At 45.5% G+C, this 10,812-nt stretch overlaps 1 protein-coding gene across 1 annotated transcript; it reads left to right on the plus strand.

The window, feature by feature from the left end:
• Positions 1 to 4,837: 4,837 nt before the first annotated feature.
• cnga3a (cyclic nucleotide gated channel subunit alpha 3a) lies at positions 4,838 to 10,343 on the plus strand (the record flags this gene model as incomplete). The annotated part of the gene is made up of 8 exons (XM_079220882.1): positions 4,838 to 4,917; positions 5,917 to 6,006; positions 6,122 to 6,295; positions 7,185 to 7,244; positions 7,713 to 7,904; positions 8,027 to 8,128; positions 8,208 to 8,314; positions 8,947 to 10,343. 8 exons carry the CDS (start codon positions 4,838 to 4,840, stop codon positions 10,341 to 10,343), a joined length of 2,202 nt encoding a protein of 733 aa, XP_079077008.1.
• Between the last annotated feature and the right edge of the window lie 469 nt (positions 10,344 to 10,812).

The raw sequence follows: 10,812 nt of genomic DNA on the forward strand, positions 1-10,812 counted from the left end.
TGGACTCCATCATGGACTACAGTCATGAACAGTCATGGACTACAGTGATGGACTACAGTCATGAACAGTCATGGACTACAGTAATGAACAGTGATGGACTACAGTGATGAACAGTGATGGACTCCATCATGGACTACAGTCATGAACAATCATGGACTACAGTAATGAACAGTCATGGACTACAGTGATGAACAGTGATGGACTCCATCATGGACTACAGTCATGAACAATCATGGACTACAGTAATGAACAGTCATGGACTACAGTGATGGACTCCATCATGGACTACAGTGATGAACAGTCATGGACTACAGTGATGAACAGTGATGGACTCCATCATGGACTACAGTCATGAACAATCATGGACTACAGTAATGAACAGTCATGGACTACAGTGATGGACTCCATCATGGACTACAGTGATGAACAGTCATGGACTACAGTGATGAACAGTGATGGACTCCATCATGGACTACAGTAATGAACAGTCATGGACTACAGTGATGGACTACAGTCATGAACAGTTATGAACAGTCATGGACTACAGTCATGAACAGTTATGAACAGTCATGAACTACAGTCATGAACAGTCATGGACTACAGTAATTAACAGTGATGGACTACAGTCATGAACAGTCATGGACAACAGTGATGGACTACAGTCATGGACAGTTATGAACAGTCATGGACTACAGTAATGGGCAGTTATGAACAGTCATGGACTACAGTAATGAACAGTGATGGACTACAGTGATGGACTACAGTCATGAACAGTGATGGACTACAGTCATGAACTACAGTCATGAACAGTCATGGACTACAGTCATGAACTACAGTCATGAACAGTGATGGACTACAGTCATGAACTACAGTCATGAACAGTCATGGACTACAGTCATGAACTACAGTCATGAACAGTCATGGACTACAGTCATGAACTACAGTCATGAACAGTGATGAACTACAGTCATGAACTACAGTCATGAACAGTGATGGACTACAGTCATGAACTACAGTCATGAACAGTGATGGACTACAGTCATGAACAGTGATGAACTACAGTCATGAACTACAGTCATGAACAGTCATGGACTACAGTCATGAACTACAGTCATGAACAGTGATGAACTACAGTCATGAACAGTGATGGACTACAGTCATGAACAGTCATGGACTACAGTCATGAACAGTGATGGACTACAGTCATGAACAGTCATGGACTACAGTCATGAACAGTCATGGACTACAGTCATGAACTACAGTCATGAACAGTCATGGACTACAGTCATGAACAGTCATGGACTACAGTCATGAACTACAGTCATGAACAGTGATGAACTACAGTCATGAACAGTGATGGACTACAGTCATGAACAGTGATGAACTACAGTCATGAACAGTGATGGACTACAGTCATGAACAGTCATGGACTACAGTCATGAACTACAGTCATGAACAGTCATGAACTACAGTCATGAACTACAGTCATGAACAGTGATGGACTACAGTCATGAACAGTGATGGACTACAGTCATGAACTACAGTCATGAACAGTGATGGACTACAGTCATGAACTACAGTCATGAACAGTGATGGACTACAGTCATGAACAGTCATGAACTACAGTCATGAACTACAGTCATGAACAGTCATGAACAGTCATGAACTACAGTCATGAACAGTGATGGACTACAGTCATGAACAGTGATGAACTACAGTCATGAACTACAGTCATGAACAGTCATGAACTACAGTCATGAACAGTCATGAACTACAGTCATGAACTACAGTCATGAACAGTCATGAACAGTCATGAACTACAGTCATGAACAGTGATGGACTACAGTCATGAACAGTGATGGACTACAGTCATGAACAGTCATGAACTACAGTCATGAACTACAGTCATGAACAGTCATGAACAGTCATGAACTACAGTCATGAACAGTGATGGACTACAGTCATGAACAGTCATGAACTACAGTCATGAACTACAGTCATGAACAGTCATGAACAGTCATGAACTACAGTCATGAACAGTGATGAACTACAGTCATGAACAGTGATGAACTACAGTCATGAACTACAGTCATGAACAGTCATGAACTACAGTCATGAACAGTCATGAACTACAGTCATGAACTACAGTCATGAACAGTCATGAACAGTCATGAACTACAGTCATGAACAGTCATGAACAGTCATGAACTACAGTCATGAACAGTGATGGACTACAGTCATGAACAGTGATGGACTACAGTCATGAACAGTGATGAACAGTGATGGACTCCAGTGACGGACTACAGTGATGGACTCCAGTGATGGACTCCATCATGGAGGTCTCCGCCCCCTGCTGATCCGGCACCTGTGGCTCAGCAGCAGCGTCCTCGTGCAGCAGAGCCGCTGCTGTCAATCAAAGACGGCCGGCGTCGATCTCCTGGAGCGAAGGACGTGAAGAAGTCATTCTGAAGATGGAGTTACAGAGAAGCGACCGGAGAGCGACCCCGTGTTGTGTCGGAGAGCAACGGGCCGCGTGAGGCGCTCCTGAGGCGGGCAGCGGGCTCCGGGCAGCGGGCTCCGGGCAGCGGGCTCCGGGCAGCGGGCTCCGGGCAGCGGGCTCCGGGCAGCGGGCTCCGGGCACCGGGCTCCGGGCAGCGGGCTCCGGGCAGCGGGCTCCGGGCCCCGGGCTCCGGGCAGCGGGCTCCGGGCAGCGGGCTCACGGTGAGTCCTCCGCGCGGGACGCAGGTCACGGGGCCGCACCACCAGGTAAACGTGCGCGCGCCTGGAAGAGGCTTTTTGTAGGAGATTATGGAGAAATTAACATTTAGGAATTTAATCTATTAAAAATAACAAAGTAGTTTACATTATTGATGGATTAAATGAGGATCATGACGATGTACTGCGCGTTTAGTGGACAGTTATAAACACTGCTGGATCAAAAAATTCATAATCAATAATCATGTGTTATTACAATATGAGGCTCGGAGCACCACTTAACTTTAATGTTACGTGCTATATTATATATCTTCATTCAAATCAATCATCATGAGGGCTTTTAGATCTTAATATGATACAAGTATATATATATATATATATATATATATATATATATATATATATATATATATACATACATACATACATACATACATACATACATATATATATATATATATATATATATATATATATATATATATATATATATATATATATATATATATTTATATATATATATATATATATATATATATATATATATATATGTGTGTGTATACACATATATCATCCTCTGGTCCGTGGCTTTTGGTCATAGTGCTTGAAAGCAAACACAGAAAAACATCACATGACATCACTCCACCTGCTCCTCTGTGATCTGATCCAGGGGGCGGGGTTAATTAGCATTAGCACTAAGCTACACGTGTGCACGTGTTACAACCACAGAGTCATCTTTTACCAGCAGAGAGAACATCGAGGAGTGTTCCCCAGAACCCACCAGTGCTGTCATCACCAGTACAGAAAGAGCATCACCAGTACAGAAAGAGCATCACCAGTATAGACAGAGCATCAGGAGTACACAAAGAGCATCACCAGTATAGACAGAGCATCAGGAGTACAGAAAGAGCATCACCAGTATAGACAGAGCATCACCAGTACAGAAAGAGCATCACCAGTATAGACAGAGCATCACCAGTACAGAAAGAGCATCACCAGTACAGAAAGAGCATCACCAGTACAGAAAGAGCATCACCAGTACAGACAGAGCATCAGGAGTACACAAAGAGCATTGGGAGTACACAGGATTACACAAAGAGCATCACCAGTACACAAAGAGCATCAGGAGTACACAAAGAGCATCACCAGTACACAGCAGTACACAAAGAGCATCAGGAGTACACATAGAGCATTAGGAGTATACAAAGAGCATCACCAGTACACAAAGAGCATCAGGAGTACACAGCAGTACACAAAGAGCATCAGGAGTACACATAGAGCATTAGGAGTATACAAAGAGCATCACCAGTACACAAAGAGCATCAGGAGTACACAGCAGTACACAAAGAGCATCAGGAGTACACATAGAGCATCACAAGTACACAAAGCATCAGGAGTACACATCGAGCATTAGGAGTATACAAAGAGCATCAGGAGTACACATAGAGCATCAGGAGTACACAGGATTACACAAAGAGCATCACCAGTACACAAAGAGCATCACCAGTACACAAAGAGCATCAGGAGTACACATTGAGCATCACAAGTACACAAAGCATCAGGAGTACACATAGAGCATCAGGAGTACACATAGAGCATCAGGAGTACACATAGAGCATCAGGAGTACACATAGAGCATCAGGAGTATACATAGAGCATCAGGAGTACACATAGAGCATCAGGAGTACACATAGAGCATCAGGAGTATACAAAGAACATCAGGAGTACACATAGAGCATCAGGAGTACACATAGAGCATCAGGAGTACACATAGAGCATCATTATGAAAGGCAGCCTGTGTTTGTGGAGACTTCTCAGGAGACGTTCTCCAGCCTGACCTCTGACCCCTGAGTGCAGCTCTCAGAGACCTGGTGGACTTAACCTGCCGCCTGAAGGCAGCGACTCTGTCCACCTGTAAGCCAGAGCTTATTATTTAACCGGCAGCTGATCGTCCCCAAAGAGCGGCGCTGATCCTTTAAGTGTTAAGGACTTAATGAGGCGCTATTCTTAGGCCCCGTACTCTCAGACCCACACAGAGCTGCCTTCAGTAAACACAACACGTAACACAACGCAGCTTTCACAATGTGCTGTTTGTGATTTCTGTGCCGCAGCGGACGCCACCATGGCGCGGATCGGCTGCGAGTCCTTCTCCAGCCGGCCGGACGACGACGAGCTCGCCGTCATCGAGAATGGAGACAGCAGGTCCGCCTTCCTATACCTCTCAGAAACCAATCCCCTAAGGGGGAGACTGAGCGACTGTTATATACAACTGTCAATCATAGCTTGTTTTATGAAAAAAAGCCCAAACTTCTGTATTTGGATGTATTGAACACCATAAGTAATATACAAGTGAATATATGGTTTGGTCCATGAGAACATTCAAAAGTCACAAATGTGCCCAAATGCAAATGTTGGAGTCCTCGCCTGAATGTTCTCTGTTCTAAACCCTCTCTAACTTTGTTCTGCTTCACTTTATCAAAGTCAACCTTTGCAGAGAGAATGTTCACATATTGAGCTATGATTTGGGTTAGAGAATGTTCACATATTGAGTTATGATTTGGGTTAGAGAATGTTCACATATTGAGCTATGATTTGGGTTAGAGAATGTTCACATTTTGAGCTATGATTTGGGTTAGAGAATGTTCACATATTGAGCTATGATTTGGGTTAGAGAATGTTCACATATTGAGTTATGATTTGGGTTAGAGAATGTTCACATATTGAGCTATGATTTGGGTTAGAGAATGTTCACATATTGAGTTATGATTTGGGTTAGAGTTGGACCTTACAGCTGCATCATTTCAAAGAAATAATCATCCTGAAAGTGATTTTTTTTATAGGCGGACCTGAAACCTTTTCAGTTGGTTCTGTGTCTCATCTTCATTTACTCTAAACGAGTAACATATAGACTGATATTTACACATCTGAACAACATCTCACATGTGTACCTTTTATTATAACGCCCACATTATTCAAATAGCCCTAGTGGTTGCAGAGATACACCCTTTTTAGTTTGGAGATGACATTTTAGAGGAAAGGCCTAAAAATAGGGTGGTTTCCAAAAGGTTTACTACATTTCGACCACAATAGCGTTCTCTAAATACTTTGCTGCGTTCTCACGCTGGGACTGAGTGACTAGTGAAATAAACGATGTCCTGGTCTTCATGTCGCCGTAACGCTTCCCCGCCCGCTGTCTTGCAGGGCTGCGTCTCTTCGTGAAGACGGCTCGAAGACGCCGGCGTCCTCAGAGTCCCACGGAGGCCCCTTCAGGGGGGCCGGGGCCACGGCCAGGTGAGCGTCTGCAGAAAGGTCATTGACTCAAGTACAAGATGTACAAGTACTGCATTTCCAGTCCTAGAATAGACGGTTGTCCCTTTGCTCTGTTTCCCTGCTGCTAACCTTCCAGGCTCTCTTACTTCTTCTTCATGCTGTGGAACTGGGCGCCTCACAGAGCGAACCCCCAGATCCAGAGGCGCGACTCGTTCCTCGAGCGCTTCAGAGGCCCCGAGCTCACGGACGTCTCCGGTCCAGAGAGCAACGCTCGATCCGCCGGCCACAGCGGCGCGACCCCCAAGAGGAAGTAAGTACCACACGGTCCACCGTCTGCATCCGGGAGCAACTAGCATTCCTCAAAGCTTTGAGGAGCCAAAGCGGTGCTAAAGTCATCGTAGTGAAACAGTCATGGAGTCAATGAATTGTACGCTACTGAAGAGTCAATAGTTTAAATGAAGGAGAAGCTGAACTCTACCACCAGTTCTGCTGCTTTCTGTCCAGTTGGTAAAGGCGTTTTTGTGGAAGCAGATTCATTTTCTGAAAACGTTCGCTAACGCCGGCTAGCACGTTTTGTTTGCTTGTTTTTTTTCTAAAATGGCTGAAGACAATATGAGTTTTTCTCAATATGTTCAGTCACTCACCCTCTGAGACCGCTAGTGTAGCTTAAGAAAGTTAGCATTAAGTAATGGGAACGTATTAGCCGACTCCGCTGGCAAACTTGACCGCCAGGAGAGCTAACGGGATCTCTGGAGAGAAGAAGAAGAAATTATCTTTTATTGATCCCCTTGGGGAAATTGGTCTCTGCCCCCAGAGGCCGGCTGGCTAGTTAGCCGGCTGGCTAGTTAGCTAGCACGTCTCCGCAGCTCCCACCTGCTCTCCTCTCATTGAGGTGGGCTCAGAGGGCTGAGGAGAAACCCAGTGGCACCAGCACGTTGTTGGCCTCATTTTGTGCAAACAGTGTAATGTTAGCATGGAAGCTAACTAACTAGCCAGCCGCTAAATGTCTAAAACAACTTTCTGCTTCATCCAAACTCTGTATGTTGTCACGGCTTGGGAAAGAACTTTGCTTTGACTGGATTGTTTTCTGTGACCCGTGTTACGTGGAAGCACGACGGGGTTAGCACGCTAGGCTAAGTAGCCGACGAATTTATTATTTCACACTGTGAGGGTTCTCTGTCTTTTGCTTCTTTTCAAAGTCTGGGCAGTAAGTGGCCGCTAGCGACTTACAACATGAATAACTGCAACAACACAGACGAGTAAGTGTGAGCAAATAGAGTAGTATAGTAGAATAGTAGATTTGTTAGAGTCATCAGTAGCACGGTTTGTATCATGCAGCTAACGTGGTTCATTCTGGTAGTAAATAGAGCGAAAGGTCCTTTAAACACCTCCTTTACTTCCTCTTCCTGTGTGCTGTTTCCTCCGGCATTAGACAGACAGAACCTTTGTGTTGCAGGTCATGGTGTGGGTTGTACTGGTTTAACCTCCAGGAGACTGAATGCTTATTAAATGCAGCGGTAGTGATAACGGTAAAGAAGACATGGAAACTTACCCATCGACATACGTGTATTGTTTCGATGCCATCTGCTGGACGAATGCATGACCTGCACCGATCTTCCAACAAAGAATCCCAAAACTGAGAACCCTCCACTAGCCCCCCTTCCTGTAGTCCGGTAGACCCTCGTGGGCCTTTTCCACCACCATTAAACTAAACTTATGGTTTGTAGCAAAAAAGAGGACAAAAAGGAGGAGATTAAAAAAGATGATAAAAAGGAGGAGGAGAAGAAGGACGAGAACAAGAAGGACGAGAACAAGAAGGACGAGGAGAAGAAGGAGGAGAAGAAGGAGGAGAAGAAAGAGGAGAAGAAAGATGAGAAGAAAGATGATAAGAAAGATGATAAAAAGAAAGAGGAGCCACCGTAAGTACACCATTAGAGACAATGCGTCTGCTGGGACTAGAAGACACAATGAAGTCTGTCTCGTACTTCCTGTCTGAACACTTTAATTCCTGCAACACAAAGTAATGTTGAGTTGTCTTCAGGAAAGAGATCTGGATCATGGATCCAGCCACAGACCAGTACTACAAGTGGCTGACCGTCATCGCAGGCCCAGTGTTCTACAACCTCATGATGATCGTCACAAGGTATTATTGTCCATCTAAAGCTTCCACTGGTCCCTCGTGGCCTTTTCTCTTCATCTAACAACGTGTCCTTGTCTTCCAGATCCTGTTTTAACGATCTCCAGGAAACGTACACTAACCTCTGGCTCTTCCTGGACTACACCACCGACTTCATCTACTTCACGGATACGTTCGTCAGATCGAGAACAGGTGGGATTCAAGACCGGGTTTAAACATGTGCACCGTAGAATTAGGAGTGAACAGGACCAATCTAAATCAAACATGATCAGTTTAAAAAAACTAGACGAAAGCTGCAAGCTTTGAGACAAGGTTTAAAGACACAGGAAGTGAACCGGTATCTATGGATGAGGGAGCTGATGAGGGAAGGAGAACCAGAGGTGATGTCATTAAGATCAGGGATTGTCTGCAAAGTTAGAACCACAGACTTTATATCAGAAGAGGACGTCACGATGACTACGCCCACTTCTAATAAACAGACTAACGTTACAAAGCGCTCAGTGCAGAGAAAATAAGTACAATTTGATCTCACAGCGTAGGAAATCACATTGGAGTCTTTCTGTAACCAGTGTACTGTCGCTTTAAAGCATGGTGGAATAAACCAGCGAGTTGGGTAACTAGTTGGAGAGTCAGAAAAGATAGCAGATAGCGTGCTAATTCCACATTGCTTTCATGGTTGCACACTCGTTACAGAAAAGATAGCAAAGTGCAATTGTACTCGTCCAGGTGAAACAGTTTCCGTTCTACTCCGGTTCTGTTTCTGTGATGAACACCAGTTTGTGTGATTGCGGTTCTGGACTCCTAATGCTGTGTTTGTCCCCCAGGTTACCTGGAACAAGGCCTGCTGGTGAAGGATGCCACGAAACTTAGAAGTAAATACAGAACAACCTCTCAGTTCAAATACGACATGATCTCAATGATACCCACCGATCTGCTGTTTCTGAAATTCGGATACAACAACCCGGAGTTCAGATTCAACCGTCTTTGCAAAATCTCGAGGCTTTTTGAGTTCTTTGAACGGACTGAAACCAGAACCAGCTTCCCGAACATGTTCCGTATCAGCAACCTTGTACTTTACATCCTGGTTATTATCCACTGGAACGCTTGTATGTTCTTTGCCATTTCGAAAACCATCGGTTTTGGAACCGACACGTGGGTGTATCCCAACATCAGCCACCCCGAGCACGGCCGCCTGGCCAGGAAGTACATCTACTCCCTGTACTGGTCCACACTGACCCTCACCACCATCGGAGAGACCCCCGCACCAGTCAGGGACGTGGAATTTGTCTTCGTCATTGCCGACTTCCTCACGGGCGTGCTGATCTTTGCCTCTATCGTTGGTAACGTTGGCGCCATGATCTCCAACATGAACGCCTCCCGCGCCGAGTTCCAGGCGAAGATCGACTCCATAAAGCAGTACATGCAGTTCCGGAAGGTCACCAAAGACCTGGAGGCCAGGGTCATCAAGTGGTTCGACTACCTGTGGACCGAGAAGAAGACCTGCGACGAGAAGGAGGTTTTGAAGAACCTCCCGGACAAGCTCAAGGCCGAGATCGCCATCAACGTCCATCTCGACACGCTGAAAAAAGTTCGCATTTTCCAGGGTTGCGAAGCCGGTCTGCTGATTGAGTTGGTGCTCAAGCTGCAGCCGCAGGTGTTCAGTCCCGGCGACTACATCTGCAAGAAGGGGGACATCGGCCGGGAGATGTACATCATCAAGGAGGGGAAGCTGGCCGTGGTGGCCGACGACGGGGTCACTCAGTTCGTGGTGCTCAGCGATGGCGCCTACTTCGGGGAGATCAGTATCTTGGGCATCAAGGGCAGCAAAGCGGGAAACAGGAGAACGGCCAACATCCGCAGCGTTGGCTACTCGGACCTCTTCGCCTTGTCCAAAGACGACCTGGTGGAGGCGCTCACAGAGTATCCGGATGCAAAGAAGGCTCTGGAGGAGAAGGGCAAAGCCATCCTGATGAAGGACAACCTGATCGACGAGGCCATCGCCAACGCCGGCGCCGACCCCAAAGACCTGGAGGAGAAGATCGTCAAGCTGCAGGGCAACCTGGACCTCATGCAGACCAAGTTCGCCCAGCTGATGGTGGAGTTTAGCTCCGGCCAGTCGAGGATGAAGCAGAGGGTCACGGACATGGAGGCCAAGGTGAAGTCCATACGACCCGAGGACCTGTCAGAAGTGGTGGCCGACAAGGACAAAAAGGTCCAGTAGCGCGAGAGACGCCGGAGGACTTTACAGGAAACGATTTTTCATTGAGCATCGTAGAGGGACACTTTTCAAAGGACCATGTTTATATAAATTTATACATCCGTTTATCATCGTTATAATGTGTCAAATTGTGTACACAATTGTGTCGGATGCAGCAAATGTTTGTGTGTGTATGCTTTGAGTCTATTTCAACATGAAACTACTTCAGTATGTATATATACACGCACGGATATATTGTGTATGCAAAAAAAGGCTTTTTTACAGCCTTAGAAGAAAGAGGGATGTTTTGATTCCCCCAGAAAACGTATTGATCTTCTGTTCAGTATATTTCATGCACAATAACGCAGCTGCTCCATCCAGACTGACTGTGAATGTACAAAATGAAACCCAAACGCAGTCCTGTTTATGTTTATGTTTAATCAGCATACACTATCAGTGGTAAATTGCAACATTATATGTAAATAACCATTAA

The sequence above is a fragment of the Taurulus bubalis genome (genome assembly GCF_910589615.1).
Source record: "Taurulus bubalis genome assembly, chromosome: 7".
Classification (NCBI taxonomy): Eukaryota; Metazoa; Chordata; class Actinopteri; order Perciformes; family Cottidae; genus Taurulus; species Taurulus bubalis.